This window comes from Pelodiscus sinensis, chromosome 3, assembly GCF_052426305.1.
Source record: "Pelodiscus sinensis isolate ZL-2025 chromosome 3, ASM5242630v1, whole genome shotgun sequence".
Lineage (NCBI taxonomy): Eukaryota > Metazoa > Chordata > Testudines > Trionychidae > Pelodiscus > Pelodiscus sinensis.
Genome location: NC_143054.1, coordinates 108,160,313 through 108,181,701, shown reverse-complemented (window position 1 = coordinate 108,181,701; position 21,389 = coordinate 108,160,313). Strand labels below are relative to the sequence as shown.

The following is a 21,389-nucleotide window of genomic DNA, read 5'->3' as shown; positions in this document are numbered from 1 at the left end:
CTAGTCAACTAGTTGGCTACCTAATATGCATAGGCTTATCAGGTAGTTGAGTCACTACTAGAGTAGTCGCTTCCCCCACCCTTGCTGCCTCTGTTTGTTAACTTAAAAGTCAGTTCCCCCTAGCACCATCTCAGTGCAGACAGGAGCCTGCTTCACAGCAGCCTCTCCTGTCCTCTCCCCCCGCACGGACACGATGCTGGAGGGAACCTGCTTTTAAGCCTGCTCCCCATCTCCACCCCGGCACCGTCTCCTGTTCCACCCCCATCACCTCCATATTGCCTCTCACAGTGGAAGCAAGAGGGAGGGGGGCGAAGCAAGTAAGTCAATGCTCAAGTCAACTACCGGATAACCTCATGTTAACATCCCTAGCCCAAAATCTCTACACCCTCCTCCCCATGCCCCATTTCACATGCCTCTGTTATGCTGAAAGTGCTAAAGGCTTCCATCAGGCTTCCCCCCCCCCCCGCCACAATCTACAGGGAATCAGAGACCTTTTAAAGCTGATGGGTCTGCTAATCAGCCTTCATTCAGGCTAAATAGAAGGAACACTTTATGTATTTAGATGTACGATGGCAGGATATAACAGAAGCCACTGTCCAAGATAGTAAGCTACATGCAAGACCAAGCAGAAGCTAAAGTACATGGACTGAGCAGTTTCCCGGGGGATCGAATACAAGTGCAGGGGCTTGAAGGATTGATTTGTTTCAGTTGTACGTGCGGGAGTGTAACCAAAAAAAGTCAAAAGAATGCCAACAGATAGCGAGAGCACCATTGGTGAATGTGGCCTTTGAAGGGAGCAGAGACAGAATTCTTTGGGGCACAAAAATGGCTGGACAAGCAAAAGGGAAAATTATGAACAAGGAGCTGCCTCCTGTTTGTTTAGCATTGGTAAATAAATAAGATTACACCAGATAAATCCATGTAATCAATTTAATCTCTTTCAAAGATTTGATATGAGTCAACAGTGTGCCCTTGTAGCCAAGAAGGCTAATGGCATATTAGGTTGCATTAAGAGGAGCATTGCCAGCAGATCCAGAGATGTGATTATTCCCCTTTATTCGTCTTTGGAAAGGCCACTTCTGGAGTATTGTGTCCAGTTCTGGGCCCCCCCACTACAAAAAGGATGTGGACGCATTGGAGAGGGTCCAGTGAAGGGCAACCAAAATGATTAGGGGGCTGGAGCATATGACTTATGAGAAGAGGCTGAGGGAGTTGGGTCTGTATATTCTGCAGAAGAGAAGAGTGAGGGGGGTTTTGATAGCAGCCTTCAACTTCCTGAAGGGAGGTTCCAAAGAGGATAGAGAGAGGCTGTTCTCAGTAGTGACAGATGGCAGAACAAGGAGCAATGGTCTCAAGTTGTGGTGGGAGAGGTCCAGGTTGGATATTAGGAAAAACTATTTCACTAGGAGGGTAGTGAAGCACTGGAATGGGTTACCTAGGGAAGCAGTGGAGTCTCCATCCCTAAAGGTGTTTAAGTCTCAGCTTGACAAAGCCCTGGCTGGGTTGATTTAGTTGGGATTGGTCCTGCCTAGAGCAGGGGGCTGGACTTGATGACCTTCCAAGGTCTCTTGCAGCTCTATGGTTCTATGTTCTAAAGGTGGACTTTAAAAAACTGACCACAAATCCCCTTAAATTAATTTTAAGCAATTTGAAAACATTAAAACCCAAGAAAAGCTTAAATTACACATGTAATTTAGTAGTGAATATAACTGAAATATATGAAACTTCAAAGGCCAAAATTAAAACTGAGAATATTGCTTAAGTAATGTCCCCTTCTCCCCTGTCTTGAACTATACAGATCCAATGCATCGGATGCCATCTTGCTCAGTGCCAGGGAGAGATGGTCCAGGAGAAGGCTGTAGTGATGCTAGAATAAACCATAGACTTCTGAAATTAATTAACTCTAAAATAGACTAGACAAGATCTTCAAGAGAGGAGAATGAAAATATACTTGAAACCATGACAACCAAGCTAGCTAACCTGCAGCGCTGCATAGCCAGCATGGAACACTGAAAATAAAGCACAAAAACAACCAAACCCCATTCTTATTTTTCCTTTTCAGTAAGCAGCTGACTCAATTGAAAAATGAACTACTTTTTCAAATGAGCATTTCAGATTTTTGTTACTACTGGCAGCTAATGCATTTGGCAGGACAAGTAAAAAAAAAATCTTTTAGAGGTCTAATACCTCTAAGTACTGAGATAAATGAAAAACAGAAATACAGATGAAGCTAAACTTGACATTTCAGATTTTTAAATTTACTAGAAAAAATTAAATAGCACCACCTACACATTTTATAGTTTCATTAAACAGGATCATTCCTTCATCTTCACTTTTTCAGGAAAGGCCGTAACAAAATAAATTTCCTGTCTAGAAGATTCTCCTTTCTACAAAAAATAAATAGTACATAAAAGTACAACAGAAAATATTTTGTTGCTCTAAATATGTAGTCAATAGTAATCAATTCAGACTTTCAGATTATCCACCCTACAATTAGTCCAGATTCACTTATTTATCTTTGGATAAAAATGATATATTGACAGACATATGGCTACACTTGAGTGACTATGAAAATGAGCTTGTGAGGTTTCTGCCCAGCAGTGGGCTCAGACGTATTAAAGTACTATATCATTCACAAGATAATATTACCCTAGGACTCTGTCTCAGTTTAAATAAGGTGCTGTAATACCATCCAGAATCATGAGTTTTTCTTGACATACTCTAATTTATGGATAACAAAAGATAAAAGACTCTTGTACAAGTGTACGTAAATAGAACAAAATGTACAGATTCAGAATTTCCGGGATTTCACTAGTTTATTTAGATACTTTAGTCAAAACCATTTGGGAGGATTCAGATTACAATAAACTTTTGTACTATTTTCCCAACATACAGTACTCAAGATACTCAATTTATTCACTCTACTTTATAAAACCTCACAAGCTAATTTTAATGTCTCCTAAGTGTATACCAATACCATAAGTGAAAGTAACAAATTTCGTACAGGTATTGTGCTATTGCAACCTCTGGGTTGCGATAAAACAGTATTGTTACGTCGCATCAGACCAGAAATGAACATATTCCACCTGACAAGAAGTAAAGACTGAAAACTGAAGAGGATTTGTAATATAAAATATTGTGAATGTAAAATATATGTAACTTTAATTTGCTATTATTAATATAGTTTCATTGCCACTGGAGTGTGCGTGAGTGTGAGGAGACTTAAGGCAAGGGACTGGAGAGGGCGTCTGGAGTCAGGGCAGGGATTGTGGGGGGAAGCACCGGAATTAGGGCAGGGCTGGGAATACAGGAGGCTCAGAGGGTGTGTGTGGGGGGGGGGGGGGAGGGATGTGAATGAGTAGTCGAGTAGTCGACTATCCAATAAGCAAATGCTTATCCGATTGTCAACACACTAGTCGACTAGTCGCTTCCTCCCCCCTTGCTGCCTCTATCAGAAAGAGGCAGCAAGGGGTGGGGGAACAGGAAAGGGTGCTTCCAAGCGGCAGTGCCATGTGTAGCACTGGGCCAGCAGGGGACTGCTTGAGTCCCCAGCTGGCCCCATGCTCCCTGCAGCACTTTCGCCCTGGGGCTGTTGCTACGCTTCAAAGGCGGAGGCACCCTTATCACCTAATCCAATAGTCGATGGAAAATGAATCAAATATTCAATTAGCTAATTAATCTAAATTTACCATCGCTAGTCTGTGTGGTGTGGTGCTTGAGTCAGGGCTGGGGGCTCTAGGGACAGATAACCTTACTTGGCCACAAGGGAACTGTGGGCTCCCTGTGTAAGGGCACTGCTGCAGGAAAACTGGCAGCAGTGTGAGAAACCCCCTAGCTTCTTCCCAGGGGCTGCTGGCAACAGCGCATGCCAGGAATGGCACGTCCGCAGTCCAGAGCATGGCTTTCCTACAGCATACCCCCAGCCACCCTCTTTAACCTGCCTGCATGCTGCCTCACCTACCTGTGTGCGCCCAGCCAGCACCAGCCTGCAGCAGCAGAAACCTGTCTGGGAGAGCACACTGCAAGCCGTGCCCCCAGGTCGGCTCTTTAAACAGTGCACCCAGAGCCAACTCTTGCCAGAGTAGCACACCAGGGTGCACCCCCTTACTTTCACCTCTGACTAATATTCTGAAATGTAAAGGGTCACTGGGTTGGAATTCAAGAGATATGGATTCCACTTCAGGCTGATTAGAGTCAGGAAAACCACTATGTCTTAGTTCTCTATTGATAACCATGGAATTATAATACTTTCCCACATAAAAGGGTGTCACACTAATTTATTAATGTTTGTAAGACACTCACACGTTACTGGGATTGGTGTCATATCAGGACATATTTAGATATTTCTATTACTATTAGCTGCCTGATAACATGATCATAGTATCATAAAACTAGAAGGAACCTCAAGAGTTCATCAAGTCCAGTCCCTTGCACTCATGACAGGCTCAAATATCATCTAGACCATCCCTGACAGATGTCTGCTCGGGTATAATCAGCTCTTAGAAATCTCCCATGATGAAGATTCCACAACATCCCTAGGCAATTTTTTCCAGTGCTTAATCACCCTAATATTTAACCTAACTACCCCCCTTACTGCAATTTAAATCTATTGCATCTTGTCCTATCATCAGTAGTTAAGGAGGATAAATTTTCTCCCTCCTCAAGGTAACAACCTTTTAGATACTGGTTGAACCTCTCTAAACTAGGACTCTCTGGTCTGGAAAAATCTATGGTCGCACAGCACCATGGATGTTCCTGGATCAGAGAAGCCCAGTTACCAAGAGTCTGGCAGCAGGATGGCTGTCAACGGAGAGCCCATCTGGTGGATGGGAGCAGGTGGATAGGTGGCTGGGAGGAAAGGTTGGGAGCAGGGGCCAGCAGCCAGCAGGGGAGCCTGGCAGCCAGGGAAGAGCTAGGTGGCAGGCAGGAAAAGGGCTGGTGTTGACCTCCCCTGGTCCTGAAAACTCCCTAGTTTGGATCCGGTCAGGTTTGGAGGGTGCCAGACTAGAGAGGTCCAACATGTACTTGAAGGCTGTTATTTCCCTTCTCAGTCTTCTCTTTGAGACTAAACAAACCTTGTTCTTTCAATCTTCCCTCACAGATCATATTTTCAAGACATTTAATAATTTTTTTGTTGCTCTACTTTGGACCTTCTTTAATTTGTCCATATCTTTTCTGAAAAGTGTCCGAGACAGAACAACGTCAATGGCTGCCCGTCGCAGGTGAGCCATAGCCTGTAACACCCAAGGGCTGGTATAGGGGGCTCAGTCTGAGAGGCGGAGCGCTTTCCATATAAGGGCATACAGAATAATTATCTTCCCCTGCTTGCTCCACCCACTGCAGTAAAGATCAGCCAATGGGCTGACTCGTGGTCAGGCCTGCTTACTCCACCCACTGTGGAAAAGATCAACCAATGAGGTGACAAGTGACCGGGCGATAAAACAGGCAGCCAACCCCCCCCCCCCCCCGAGTGGGGAATCGCATCGTGTGAACGCTTGGCCTGATCACCCAGACGCCTTGCATCCCCCGCTCGAGTCTTACTGAGCATACTCTGAGTTGGTCGACCCGAGTGGAGACAGTTTATGAGCATGTGGCTGGTACTTGTGTTCCTGCCATCTCCAGAACTGGTATAACACCCCTCCCCCGCCATTATCCCTATTCTGATTGATTTTTCAGTTGCCCTTATTGCCTGTCAAGTGACAGTGGTTAAAGAGTCATTATGTTAGTTCACAAATAGTTGTTGTTAAGGTTTTAACTGTTCTTTTGTATAAAATAGTGTAAATAGTTAACTTTATGAACAATATCAGTGTTAGTTCAACTGTTCCTAACCCCTGGCCAGTTATTGGGAATTATTGTGATTTAGAAAAGCCTCAGGGAATTGTTTTGTATTGTTTGGTGATTTGCTTATTTTTTATTCTGATGATTATCTGGCACCCGTGCATGTGACTGAATTCACAGTCATTAGGTGTCAGAGTCATCATTAAAATAAAATCAGTTGGTTTTTTTTACAACTCCGAGTTGTGGTCTCACTCTTTCCGGCATCCTTTTCGAACTTTGTGTATTGCAGGGACTGACAAAAAGAGGTGCCCAAAATCAGGCACAATACTTCAGCTGAAGCCAATTCAGTGCAGAGTAGAACAGATGAATTACTTGTAATGTTTTGCTTACAAACACTCCTGTTAATACATCCCAGAATTGTCTTTGCATTTTTTTGCAACAGTGTCACACCATTTATTCATACTGAACTTGTCCACGACCCTATGTTTCCACGACTCTGTGTTTCCTCTTGGGAATGGTGGCTGCAGACTTCCCAGCCTTGGAGTATATAGCTTCTCCTCCTCTGCATTTGGGGGTGTGCCCTCATTTTTCATTGCCAGAGCAGCATAAAGGTTCTTCAGAACCCTGGTGGGTGGTTTGGGAGGTTGACTGCAGCGGGCAGAGAGCTTCTCCAGCCCCTACTGGTTAACCCGAACTGGTAAGCCTCACCTGTTAAGGACAAGGCTTTCTGGCTAGCCATTCAAATCCCTAGTTGCCAAGCTCTGTTTCCGAAAACTTCCATAATGTATTGTGCTTTCACAAACATCTCTCTCCTGTACAAACAAGCATCACATCGTTACCTATGAAATTTAAAAAAAGTCAACAAAAATAGCAAAAGGAAGAGCATTTCTCGATGCTCTTTGTCATTGGCTGTTTCTCCATGTTTAACCTAAACTTTCACACACAGTAGGATCATTTGCTTTTAAATAATATGCAACACTTGTTTTGGAGTTGAACTGCTCTATTTAGCTATTCTACCAAACACACATCTATTATGATTCCTGCTTCTAAAATGCTTGATAAACAAATATGTGGAAGAGATTTATCTTTATACCTGGCACTTCACCAGTAACAAATTAACTATGCAGGCTGAACAGTATTATAATGGCACAATGTTTCTAAAAACATCCTATAACAACAGTAAAGGTACTGCCCATATAAAAAAAACCCAGAAATAAAACTCTCAAAACACCACAATTATAGCTTAAACTACCTTTGGTTAAGTGGATATTCTGGAAGCTACAGGAGAAACCCACAAGAGGCAAAAATGTACAAAACATTGTAGCTGTCAAAAACTAGAGTTTAAACATGAAATAAGTCCAAGATACTACAGAAAATGAAGAATTGGACTAAAAACTAACAGAAGATAAAATATATGGAACTTTCCATGCATGCAGAAGCTGAAATGGAAAGGAAAACATAACAATGGCGTGATCTTTCAGACTGGCTGCCTTAAAAGAAAATTCTGCTTGACAGGTAGAGAAGACAATGGACTCATATAATCTATGGCCAATTTTAATTTAAGACTTAACTATAGCACTCTCTGTGGCCAGAAGCAGTAAAAATAATAAAGCTTGTATCTGTTATCGCAATTGTACCATGTTGCTAGCACTGGGTGAGAATTAGGATGATGGTACAAAGACAGGGGTTGGATCCCTTGATTACCTGTTCTGGTCACTCACTCTGAAGCACCTGGCATTGGCCACTGTTGGACGATAGGATATTAGACTAGACAGACCTTTGGTCTGACCCAATAAGGCCGTTCTTATGTAAGACACTTGCATTTTTTTAAACCGCCTCAGGAGGCCCCCAACTTGCAACACAATCGGGGGTGTCGTAACTCAAACCCACATTGATGATAGGCGCCAGGTGTTGTCGTAAATGCGGACCGAAGACATAAGTCAGGGGTATTCAGCCCCTTCCACACTTAGAAAAATGGTTGTAAGTGCGGGGGGGGTCAGAACTCTGGCAGTCGCAAGTTGGGGGCCTCCTGCAATTGGCTTTACAGCTCCCAATACCTTTCTAATGGCTTCAACTCAGTTACTAGTGAAATTCCGTTCAGCTTCAGCTTGTGAATTGGTATGTGGTTTGTTTGTTCTCTTCTTGACCTAACCCTGACCCACACTTATTTCTGTATTCACTTTATGCTTTGAAGCACTGTCACACAAGTGCCAAGCACAGGCTTTGCTGACACCTGAGCAGCTGCCAAGTGCATCAGATCCATGACAGGGATCTCATGAGAAGTTTGTCCAAAGAGAGACACTCTTCAATAGATTTTATCTGTCATCAAGGCTGTGTCCAGACTCAGGGGTTTTTTCGAAAAAAGTAGCCTTTTTTCGAAAAAACTTCACCTGCGTCTAGACTGCAGCCGCGTTCTTTCGAAATTAAATCGAAAGAACGCGGCTTTTCTTTCAACGGCGGTAAACCTCATTGCACGAGGAAGAACGCCTTCTGTCGAAAGAAGGCATTCTTGAATGTAAATAGGGCTTCTTCGAAAGAGAGCATCCAGACTCACTGGGTGCTTTCTTTCGAAAAAGCAAGCCGCTTTTTCGAAAGTTCCGCTGCAGTCTAGATGCTCTCTTTCGAAAGAGGCTTGCAGTCAAGACATAGCCCAAGTGCCTACCGCACATCATCTTCATTCATGTATAAAACAACTACAGAAGCTAGCTATATCCAACAGTTCTTACCAAGTGCTTTCACAGGTAAAGCTCTTGTCAACCCAATGGTAGATTTGCTAGAGTGAGGACTATAAGATTTGTCCCTAAGTGTCAGTTTCACTGCCTCAATTGTAGTGGGGGGAAAGGCACAGTAGAGCTAAGAAAACAACCAGTTCAAGGCCTGCAATAAAATACTCTTAGTTTTGGTTTTGTTTCTTGAACATTCAAATATGGAACACCTCAATTTATTTTTGCCTCTTACTATCAATAATTTCACCAACTGCATAGGATTTTTTTTTTAAAACATGTTATTAGCCAGGATGGGTAGGAATGTTTGTCAGAGGCTGGAAGTGGATGACAGGAGAGGGATCCCTTAATGATTCTGTTCAATTCCTCTGGGGCATCTGGCATTAACCACTGTTGGCAGACAGGATACTGGGCTAAATTGACCTTTGGTCTGACCCCGTATGGCTGTTCTCGTGTTCTTAAGAAAGTGCTATTTTCAATTCATTAATTGGAAAAAAAAGACAGTACTATTTCAAAATATTCTTATTTGGTACTTAGCCATGTTAAATGCCAAAATATTAGAAGGTTCTCCGCTCAATCTCTAAATTGATTGCAAATTAGAACTTAATTATTTTTCACTGTCATAAATTAAACCTGAATGGTTATTAGACATTATTTATGTCAGTTCTAGGCAGCTGGTAATTATTCTTAGTTTAAATGCACATTCACTTCTAATTTTCAAGGACTTTTTAGCAGCTATATAAAATTAGAATCAACTTGACCCTAAAACTTAAAAATGTCAAAACCCCCTTTTCATGTTTTTATTTAATTTAGATCACACTGTGATTCTCACTGATTAATATCACAAATGTTACAAACATACTGGAGAGATTTCCACAGTAGTACCTAGAAATAGACTGATCACAGATGAACTAAAGTCAAAAGTACAACTTCAAGAAAAGTACATTCCAGGACTGTATGTGACAGCCAAGGGCGTCTACAACTATGCATTATGCATATTAAAAAATTGTATGCTGACAGGTCTAGTAAAATAAGAAACCCTGTTAAAAATTCTTTATGATGATATTATTTTAAACAATGGATTTAAGGGCCAAACCTTACCTACAAATTTATATGTGCCATTCCCATTGAAAACATTCATCTATCACCTCAAAATTTACAATTCCAACAGCTTCAAACAATCCAATATTTAGCTTGATATAAAAACATAAAAGTTGCCTGAATGAGAATCAGGATGCATATACAGTAGTTTCTTATTTCAAGTCAATGGTAGTAGCTAATGCTTCAATGGAGGGTCAATAACATACACATCTACCTACCCATGCAATGCCACGAAAAGCAATAGGACTAATGGATCCGAGGAAATAATCTGGCCCTTAAAAAGTACAAGTTGAACCTCTTTAGTTCAGCACCCTTGGGACTTGACTAGTGCTAAACCTGAGAATTTGCCAGACCATGGAACATCAATATTGTCTAGTATCATTACCAACACTTCCATTGCTTACTGGGCTCTTAGAAGACATTTATGGGTAAAATAGAGGTAAATAACACACAGAACACTGACAGCCAGGACTGGTGGTTGTAAACAAACTTTATGGTACTGTGGGAAACTTGACCACACCCATGATCAGTGGACATCTGGCTAACTAAAATCACGCTGGACCACAGATGTTGCCAGACCAGAGTATGCCGGATTAGAGAGGATCAACCTCTACAAGTATCTGTACAGTATATAATGCCACCTTGTCAAAGATTTTGACAAACAGGAGTGAACAGAAAAATAAGTGAGGGTTGTGCTTCTGCTGCTGTTGGGACAATCAAGATGTTTATATCCCAACCTATGCCCTCTCAATATTTTTGAAGAAGCGGTTAGGCAAGTGCTTCAAAAATGTAAGATAATTGCACTTGTGTAAGACTACATTCTATTGCCCTGCTGTACTGTTTATTTAAACAGTCAGAACTGGTGGGACAAAATGTCCACAATTTTTATTATGGGCACTTGATTCAAGTTGGAGCTTATTCAGGCTTGTTTAAAACATCTAGTTCACATTGGGCAGCCCAAAGACTAATCATGATGATATCAACAGGTATGTGTCTAGACTACAGGGTTTTGTCGACAAAAGTGGACAAAACTAAACCTGCGTCTACACTACCGCTGAGTTCTGTCGACATAACATCGACAGAACTGAGCAGTTTTGTCGATGCTGGTAAACCTCATTTTACGAGGAATAATGCCTTCTGTCGACAGAGTTCTGTTGACAGAAAGCGTTATTACATCTAAACTGTCCTTTGTGTCTACACTGCCATGTCGACAAAGCAAGCTGCTTTGTCGACAGAACTGAATGTAGTCTAGACGCTCTTTGTCGACAGAAGCTTTGTCGACAGTATCTGTCGACAAAAGCCTGTAGTCTAGACGAACCCCAGGACACGGATGTGGTCTTATGAGTACCACAGATATTAGTGAAACACTGACACGCCTCAAACTACAGCTGGGGGCAGCGTGTATCATGGGGGGGAGGGAAGGCATTGTATTCCCAAATGGCCAGGCATGGCCCCATCCACACTCCACCCCCAGAACGTTTACTGTAGGTGTATTTGGGACAAAATGTTGCTGCCCCCCAGCGGTTGCCTTCCCTGTGCCTGGAGGGGGGGAGGGAGGTGAGAGAGACTGGTGTAGGGGGAGAGGGCCTGGGCAGATGGTGTGAAGCTGGGGGCCACTCCCAGTCCTACCTTTAGCCACTGCCCATGATTACTGCATTCTTAATCAGAAATTTGAAACTTTATCTGCAAGCTGGAAGAGGAGTGAAATAAGGAAAAAAAGAGACACCACATTCTACTAAGTGAATACACTAAAGATAGTAAGGCACTGGGAAGCTTTGAAAAAAACTGTAGATTAGCCAGGAATCTTTAAGACAAGACAACTAAGGTAAATTTTTCAGAATGTATTATGGAACTATCTGGGACTGATAAATCTGAACAGTTGCTACTATGCATTATGGCACATGTCCCTCAGCCCTTCTCCTGTGTAATTCAAAACTCCTGAAACAAGAGGAACAAAATGTCAAATTTGGCAAGCAAATCAGAAGTTTTCAAAGTTATTTTTTTTATATTAATCTATATTACAGTCCTTTCCTTATACATCTGGGAAGGCATTTCTGTGTTCTAAATCAAATATAAAAAATATGGGTCTGGAATAAGCATTCTTACTCTATCAACTGAGGGTTCACAGTGCAGGCCAGCCCTAAGCAATTCTTTAGTCCGTGCATGCTATAGTGTTTTTGAATAAGACAGAAACATAAGATTGTGCCCAAAATACATAAAAAATGTCTTTTAGGAACACACAGGAAACTGCAATTTTTCAAGACAAAAAACATTTGGAGTTATATTTTTACCCTAAAACCGCATTTCTCAAACTATGGGTCCCAACCCCCTGGGGACTCGTGAGCAACTTAGAGGGGGGTCACGGTATCACAAAGTTTGAGAACTACTGCCCTAACAGATATAAATGAAGAGTTTACTTAAATTTATTTTATTATCTCTGTTAGGACTATACTGATCTATCTATCTTCATAACTACCCATTCAAGAAACCCATAAAGATACTTGTGTTATTCAGGTGCAAACAGATACAAAATATCACTTGGGGATTGGCAGGGGGAATGTGATGATTAAAAAGGAGGTTCTGTTGCATTTTGAGAGATTAAGGATAACATTTTCAAAAGCACCTAAGTGACTTAGGACCCGATTTTTTACAGGTTTTCAGGTGTTCACACATGCATATCAATGCCCAACCTCCACTAGAATGAGTGCAACTGGACAAGTTTTATATTAAAACATATCCACAGCCAAAGCCAATCTGCTATTGATAAAATGCTAGTGTATCATATGATTTCTTCTCATCTTCCACCCTTTATTTTTAATATCTCTGTTCTACGTAATAGAGAAAAGAGAAATTATTTGGGAAAGGAAACCTTTAAAAAATATTTTTTGTCATTGTATCCTTTGCACCATACGCAAACTTGCAAAAGAAACATTTACTTTACTAGGATATAAACATATTGCCATACTATGCTATGCACAAGAAAATGAAAATAACATGGCAAAATTAATAGCTTGGCAGGATTATGCCTTCTTTTTTAAGAAAACTCACTGTATTTATCTTATAAAGCAGACAAATTTTTGTTATAATGGTCTTTTTATGTGTCTTTTTGGAAAGTTTTAGAGCTATGGTAACACCAAATTAGATTTCATAGATTGTACCTGTATGCACAAGAAGTATGTGACCACTTTTGCAGAGGCCAGACATAATTTTTGTCCTTGCCTTCTTGAAATGCTCTGAAAGCAGTGCTCATAACTCAGTATGTGATAAAGAGCATTGCAGGAGGCAAGGCTATAACACTACACAGTTCACTGACCAGAAAAATTGGACCAGCATCTTGGAATTTTGTACTTATGGACATTGTACAAAGTGTACTTGACACCTCCACTGCTTGCATTCCTGGAACCATTTATTTTTTTTTTGCACAATGGCTCTGGCAGTTGCTGCCAGCATGCAGACCACTTTCAAATATCTCACCACTAAAGACAGTACATTTATGACTACATTGGATTAGAAAATAAAAAAAGAGATACAAATTCATAGTATGGACAAAGTTATTCCAGCATCCAAGATGCATCTCTCAGTTTGGTTTATTCCCATATTTTAAGAATTTGACATATTTTATGTAAAAGGCATGAACCTAATGAGATCAGGATATGAACAAATTAAAGAAAAAATTATTATTTAAGAGAATGTAAACCACAAAAACTTAATAATTTATATTTGTCTGTAGTTAGTAAAATAAGTAATTCATTAAACAATACATATCCTAAGAGGTGGATTATTTATAGTGGTGTAGTGAGGAGGGAGCAGGGGAGAGAGGGGCGAGTTATCCCTGGGTGCCACGCAAGTGGGGTGCCACTTTAGTCCCTCTCCACTCCCTGTCATCCTTCTGCTTGCCTGCTCCTCCTCCGCCCACTACCGCCAGCTGGAGCCGCCTCCTCCCCGCCTCTCTGCCCGCCGGCCAGACCCTCCTCCATCTCTGCTGGAGGGTTAGTGCATGCGAGGCCTGGCCCCAAACTGGAGGGGATGGGTAAGACACAGTACAAGCTCCCCCCATCTCCAGGTTGGGCTCAGCCGTGTGCCAGGTTTGGGGCATTGCCACGCAGCGGCGGTGGCAGGGGCGCAAATTTTGCCTTCACCCCAGGGGCGCATAACACCCTTGCTATGCCTCTGGTATACCTGCTGAAATACTTGCTGTTTAAAAAAGGAAACTAAGAGGAAGAGATTTAGTTTGAAGGTTTAGTAAAGATAATTTACCCCTGTTAGGCTGTTGCATTTGTGAACAAATACTTCACAAGAACAAGAACAATTGTATCATTTTGTTGACACTTCCTAAAATGACTAAGTGATCATATGGTTCTGGAATAGAGGCTCACTGAGCATTCTACTGTATGTCCTGACAAACTGCATCATGCTGGCGCCAGGTAAGAATAAGACTGAAATCCCATTCTCACTGACTTCAATGAATCAGTATTTTATCCAAGTTAAATTATTTTTGTGCAAGTTATCTACAAAATTCTGAGAGAAGAAAATGCTTTCTGAAGGACAGCCACATGGCCAAACTGAACTTTCAGCTATATCAGTGTACAACTCAGTGGATTTACTCCATGTTTACTAGTCAATAAATTGTACTACCAAGTACAATTTGGCCCAAATATACAATCGGAAAGCAAGTGGTAACTTAAAAATGCAAAGAGCTCACCTTGCGTGGAGGTGGTCCATGATCATCCAAGTAAGTGGAATTTCCTGGGGGGGGCAAAGAGACAAACACGGAAATGATGCGATGCAATTTCAACCCATAAAAATAACAGAGAACCGTCTTATGAAAATTTGTATTCTCCCAATGGCTCTGTTTGTCACAGGAACTAAGTCAAACAATACTTTCTCTTGCTAATTTTTTTTTCTTAAACTAGGGATGATTTGGCTCACCCACATTTTTGATACCCAGTTACATAAATGTTTGAGTTTAACGACAACACTGAAGGTACGTCTACACTTGCTCCCTAATTCGAACTAGGGATGCAAATGTAGCTGACCGAAATTGCTAATGAAACAGGAATTTAAATATCCCATGCTTCATTACTATAATCTAGCCAGCACGCTGTTCCGCTCGCTAGCTGATTCGAACCAGGAAGTGCACTCCGAGATGCGTTAGTTCGAATCAAACCCCTTCGTTCGAACTAACATTACTCCTCATTTACTACGTTACTCTATTTTTGAGGAGTAACATTAGTTCGAACCAAGGGGTCTGATTCAAACTAATGCGACCCAGAGTGAACTTACTGGTTCGAATCAGCTGGTGAGCGGACTAACGCGCAGGTGAGATTATGCTAATGAAGTGCAGGATATTTAAATCCCCGCTTCATTAGCAATTTCGGTCAGCTACGTTTGCATCTCTAGTTCGAACTAGGGAGCAAGTGTAGACATTCCCTAAATGAGCCAGGGGTCTGACATGTGACAATCACAGAACCTTTAGTTATTCATAGTATTAAATATACAGTGTACGTGAATACGTACAGAGTTGTAAACAATTAAAAATTCATGAATCTCAGAAGAAACAATTTAGTTTTACAAAATAAAATATAAAATCATTCTGAGACTAGCTGATAGACTTTGGTCAAAAAAACCTGACAAACATGGTGTGATACCTGCACTAGACTTTCAGCATTTTCCTATACTGGATTCCCATAAAATTACCTGTGATTTATTTTCCTGTCTCAGAATATTCAAAAGGTTTCAATAAACAACACTGTTATATCTGCCATCCCAGTTTGTTCTTCTTTCTTAGACCTAAGAAAAGCCTGAAATTCTCAAGTACTTTGCTGTAGATTAGGCCAATATAAAATATATACCCACCATTCACCAACCCACAACTTCAGAGTTCTTCTATTTTATACACACACAAAACCACGGATGTACTGTTTCTTCCTTAATCCACTCTCTGTAATATAACATCAGAGGACAACAGGCTCTGGTAGTTTCTATCAGACTGATGGCTACATTCAAACATCTTGTCATTCAAGTAATCGCCAATGAAAATCCCTCTGTCCCCATACCACTAAGCTAATGTGATAGGAGGATAAAATTGATTAATGTTTATAAGGCGCTAACATAACATAATGATGTGGCTCACATAAGTATCCAGAGCGGAAAGGATTCCTTACAAATTAGTCAGTCTCTGGATCCCTGGATTATTAAGTGCTGCAATGACAACACACACTCTGTCATTGTGAAGAAGTACCTCATGTAGCTTTGAACAAAATACTCTGGTTAGTTAAGAATGCATATTGTAGATTTCAAGGGTTCCCATTCAGTCCTCCTTGGCTAGAAGGACAGTGCCTCAACATAGCAATCTTGCTCCCAGTACCAAAATAAAAGAGAGCAGTTTGGGCCATGGAGGCATGAAATCTTACAGGTTTGCTTATGACAGATGCACACAACTAATTTAATTAAATGCAACTAATTGATCGATCTTATTAAAAAAGTTTGAATTACTATGCAAATTAAAAATTCTCAGAGGGGTAGTCGTGTTAATCTGTAACTTTAAAAACAACAAGTAGTCCTGTGGTAACTTAGGGTATGTCTACACTTGCACCCTAGTTTGAACTAGGGATGCAAATGCAGGCATTCGAAATAGTCAGTGAAGCAGGGATTTAAATATCCCGTGCTTCATTAGCATGATTTTGACGGTGCATTACTCCGAATGCCAGCTGTTTCAAAAGTGAAAGTGCATGCCGGGACGCGTTAGTTCAAACCCTTGGTTCGAACTAATGTTACTCCTAAAAAAAATGAGGACATTTGGTTCGAACTAACGTGTCGTGGTGCACACTTTCACTTTCGAAACAGTTGGCATTTGGAGTAACACACCAGCGAGATCATGCTAATGAAGCGCGGGATATTTAAATCCCCACTTCATTGACTATTTCAAATGCCTGCATTTGAATCTCTAGTTTGAATGAGGGTACAAGTGCAGACATACCCTTAGAAACTAACAAAAATGTATATCAGATCTGAAGAAGTGGGTTGTGCCCATGAAAGCTCATGATACTATATACATTTTTGTTAGATTCTAAGGTGCAACAGGACTATTCATTGTTTTTATGCTAATTACATTTACTTTGTTTTTTCAATATTCTTGTTACTTCAGTGCAGTATGACTCAGTTATCTGACATTATTAAGGGCTTGTGTAACAAAACAACTGCCGCCCATATACTCTAGTGTTCAACATCATGTTCAACATCAAAACTCCAAATCCAAAGATCATTTTTCACAGTTTCCTTGCTCTGAAACAAAGTAGTCCACAAATGTAGAAATCTCAACATCTTTTACTTGATTGAATTGACTACAAAGAACATACACATTTTTTCAGTTCAAATCTCCCTCATATATCCTTAATGCAAAATCAAAAGCTCATCTTCTAGCTTTTCTAATACAGGTTTGTGAAAGTAGAAAGAATTATACTGTAAGAGAAAGATAAATTGTGCTGTAATAACTGAATAAATTGAAGGAATTCTGTTTGTCTTTTAAGAGATCAACGTGCTACCCAGGTGGGCCTGAGTTAACAGGAAAAGGAACATTAGGTGTTAGGCAGAAAGCAATTTGAGATAACCAAGTAGATATGGACAGGAGATTGCTGTGTGCTTGCTGTGGAAATGAAGATACTTGACTAAGTCTCACACTAATAATGTGAAGTTTTGCCCCTCCTTTTAATCCTGTTAACTTGACCTTTTTTTTGACTGTATAAATCAAGGGGTTTGAACCTTGTATGGTGCTCACATTTTCTGGATGCATTTTAGCAGAGCTTTGCTAAAATAAACAGAGCGGTCTGACAAATCTGTGAGTCCTGTCTGACTTTGACAATTTGGAGGTCCCACCGAGATGGCAACCGTCTTCGCTGAGGCTGTGTGATCCCTGACCATCTTGCAGGATGACTGTGGTAGCCGGCACCTGGGCATTTGGCCCGAGCGGTCCTCTGCCAGAATGGAAAGGTGCACAACCACAGCGAAGTCTACGCCATTGAACCTGTTGGTTCCCGCTCTGTTCTGGTAGGGATCCCGGGATCTAACATCAGGACTCTGGTCAGGTAATTATTTCTGGACTGAGGACTGTCTTGTCTCTGTGTCTATCTGTCTTCCCTGTGATGTGAGTGAGTCTGGGAGCTGTCCCTGTCATTTTACTGTTGTTGATCTGTGTTCTGCTTTCTTTTCTGTCCCGGTTCACCCTAAGTCCCAATATCTTTTTGCCTTTTCTTACAAGGGGCAGCAGTACACATGGACCATGCTTCCCAAGGGGTACACAGAAAGCACGCCTTACTTTTCCCAAGCATTAGCCAGAGACCTCGTTGACCTGGTCTTCCCCTCTGGGTCCACATTGGTCCAATGTGTAAATGATTTACTCCTCTGTTCCCCTTCATTATCTGCCTCAGAAACTGACTCTCTAGTGCTTCTCACTGCCCCCACCTTAGGGTTACCTAACTACTGTAAGCCTTTTACCCTTTTCTGCCACGAGCAATCTGGTTGTGCACTTGGGGTTCTTACTCAGGAGCATAGTGGCAAAAATCGTCCAGTAGCTTATTTCTCTGCCACCTTGGATCCTGTTGCCCAAGGTCTACCCCCCTGCCTGCGTGCTGTGGCTGCCGCGGCACGCCTAATTAAAATGTCTGAGTCCCTTGTCCTCCGCTCTTCTGTTTCTCTCATGGTCCCTCACTCTGTAGAAACGCTCCTGCTACAACGTAATACAGCTCACCTTTCCTTTGCCCGCCTCACTAGGTACGAACTTTTACTGCTTTCGGCTTCACATATCACCATAAAGCGCTGTTCTCAGCTGAACCCTGCCACTCTCCTTCCTCTGTCCGATGACAGCGAACCCCACGACTGCCTAGCAACTGTCTCTGCTGTCACCGTCCCGCACCCTGACCTTTCTGATGTTCCTCTCTCTAACTCCGACCTTGTGTTGTTCACTGACGGTTCCTGCTTTTGAGATAGACAAGCTCGTCTCCTTTCAGGATATGCTGCGGTATCACTCTCTGAAACCCTAGAAGCTGTGCCATTACCTTCTGTGACAGCACAAGTCGCTGAACTAGTTGCCCTAACCGGCGCTTGCTTTCTGTCTGAGGGGCACTCCGCCACCATTTATATTGATTCTCGTTACGCTTTTGGGGTTGTACATGACTTTGGCACCCTCTGGCAAGCTCGGGATTTCCTTACCTCTGCTGGTACCCCTATCAAGAATGGCCCCTACATTGCTGCTCTCCTGTATGCAGTTTTACTCCCATCTGCCTTAGCTATTAAGTGCCCTGGCCACTCCACAGCCACATTGAGGGGCTAGAATTTGGACTGCAGCTGGCTGCTGAGTCAGGTGCAAGGACTGAGGTCTAATGGTTCTCCTGGGAAGAACAGAGTTGGGGCACAGCCAGAGGTCTATGCCCTGAAGAAGTCACCACACTCCAGGAGAAACGTGGGTCCAAAATCCTGACAAAGGAGGAGACAGAGGAGCAAACAATGGGCGAAACACTATGCAACTAAGGCACTAGAGAGCTGGACTGAGCTAATGCCCAGAATGACCAACAGGTCGTGTCATGGGAATGAGTCTGCCCCATTACAATATAGTTTGTCAAAGCCAAGAGATTATGCTAATAACCCCTTCCAGTACTAGCCATAAGACTATATTTCCCTAAAATCCAGGTGTCAGTACACATCAGTTTTCATTAATAATGAAGAGTTTGTATGGAGTAGCTAAATGCATCCAGCAATCTATCCTGTAATGAATGCAGCCAAAAGAATGTTATTGATGTAAAATTGCTTTTTCAGCTTATTTTCAAGAACAGTATATTCTTTCTAGCTCTGTGTTAAGCACAGACCTTTATTAGGCAATGCATGCTATCTTAAATAAAAAAGCACATTACAAGTTGTAGATAATTACTGAGAAGTAACAATTCACTAAAAATATTAGATTTATAATAGGTCATATATATTATTGAAAAAGTATGTTTAAGTCTGTCTTTGCATATTCCTACTCATGCATAGCACTGTAGTTATTCCAGGTATTTCAGATTACCCAAATTAAAAGAACATTAATTAGTTTTAGCAAACAGATATTATGGTTAATTTTGCTGAAAAAATGGTTTTGAATTACTGCTTTCTTATCCTCCTCCTCCTCACAAATTTCTAACTATTAGTATATTCATAATATATACTGTAGCTTACAGCATGTTCCTTACAAAAGGCAGAATTAGAAAGCATGAGCTAATACCTTATAGAAAAAAATCTTTTGGAAATATAAATTGAATATTGTCAAATTATTAAGATCTCATCTTTCTCTATCACTTTTCCATCATTTAGTGTTTGAGCGACTACAATTGTCTTCATATCTGAAAGTATTTAATGTGCTTGATTTGTGTTATAAACCAAATTTTAATTTTAGAAGTCTAAGTTGGTGCCTACTACACATTTTTTTTAAATAATTAATCAAATTCTGAATGGATACAACCTGCTTAATCTACCATGAAAGTCTCTGGACAAAATTTAACTGTGAAAAGTGATGATATAAACTTGTCATGAGACAGACATAAGTGGTGAAAGTTGAAATAGGACTGAATTGGAATCCAGAGAGGGTGATTTACATCACACTCACCCACCCAAAAAACGGTAGGGGGAGAGGCAGTCACAGCAGGGAGAATAATTTCCACCCTCAAGTTAGATGCCTATTCCTGCTACTTCTTAGTCTTCTGCTTGTCTGGCATACAAAAGTCAGAGTTATTTTGAACGGCTACGTCTACACTGGCCCCTTTTCCGAAAGGGGCATGGTAATTTCAGAGATCGTAATAGGGAAATCCACGGGGGATTTAAATATCCCCGCGGCATTTAAATAAAAATGTCCGCCGCTTTTTTCCGGCTTTTAGAAAAGCCGGAAAAGAGCGTCTACACTAGCCCCGATCCTCCGGAAAAAGCGCCCTTTTCCGGAGGATCTTATTCCTACTTTGAAAAGGGCGCTTTTTCCGGAGGATCGGGGCCAGTGTAGACGCTCTTTTCCGGCTTTTCTAAAAGCCGGAAAAAAGCGGCGGACATTTTTATTTAAATGCCGTGGGGGATATTTAAATCCCCCGCGGATTTCCCTATTATGATCTCTGAAATTAACATGCCCCTTTCGGAAAAGGGGCCAATGTAGACGAGCCCAACATGTATGGAATGACAAATCACTGTACTAAGTACAAGTCTTCTTTTTTCACTATAGCAAGTTTAAAACAAATGTTCCCTTTTGATAAACAAATGAAAGCTTTTGCCAAATGGTCTGTATATTACCCATAACAAAAAGTAATCAGACAATCTGGGAACACAGGACATTGATAGGCGAGAGAGTACTCTATATGGCATGCTCTCCAGTGTCTTCAATCCTGTTGAAATACTTTTGCAAATATTCGCACTGATCACCATATCACTGTATAAAACCCTAAATTCATATTAATGCAAAACCAATGCTACAGTATTTGAACATTATAATATCTGAGAAACAGCTATGCTGAGAAAAAATCTGCAGGAAGTTTCTTATTTCTAATATATAGTATAAGAGCTCATGGAAGGCAAACTGGTCACTGAACCTGCAAGATGTCCACCGAATGCATGGAGGACTTGCATAAAGGAATGAAGGCGCCTCTTTCACCCACCTATATACCCCAACCATAACTTCTACCCACCCACCTACCCACACAGTTAAAAAATTACAAATTCAATAAAGAAATATCAAGAAAAGGCATCCTATAAGCTGTTTCTTAGTATAAGAAGTTAAAA

The 21,389-nt window shown here is 41.3% G+C and overlaps 1 protein-coding gene across 3 annotated transcripts in view; it reads right to left on the bottom strand.

Annotated features, from left to right (window-relative positions):
* UST (uronyl 2-sulfotransferase) overlaps positions 1-21,389 on the bottom strand; it is a 240,374-nt gene that overhangs the window by 129,995 nt on the left and 88,990 nt on the right. For all 3 annotated transcript variants that reach the window (XR_331477.5, XM_075924400.2, XM_006114947.5), the window contains exon 2: positions 14,305-14,348. Coding sequence is in view for 2 of the 3 variants with exons in the window: in XM_075924400.2 (XP_075780515.1) it covers positions 14,305-14,348 (44 nt within the window). In the remaining variant the exon portion in view is untranslated. The remainder of the gene's footprint in view (positions 1-14,304; positions 14,349-21,389) is intronic.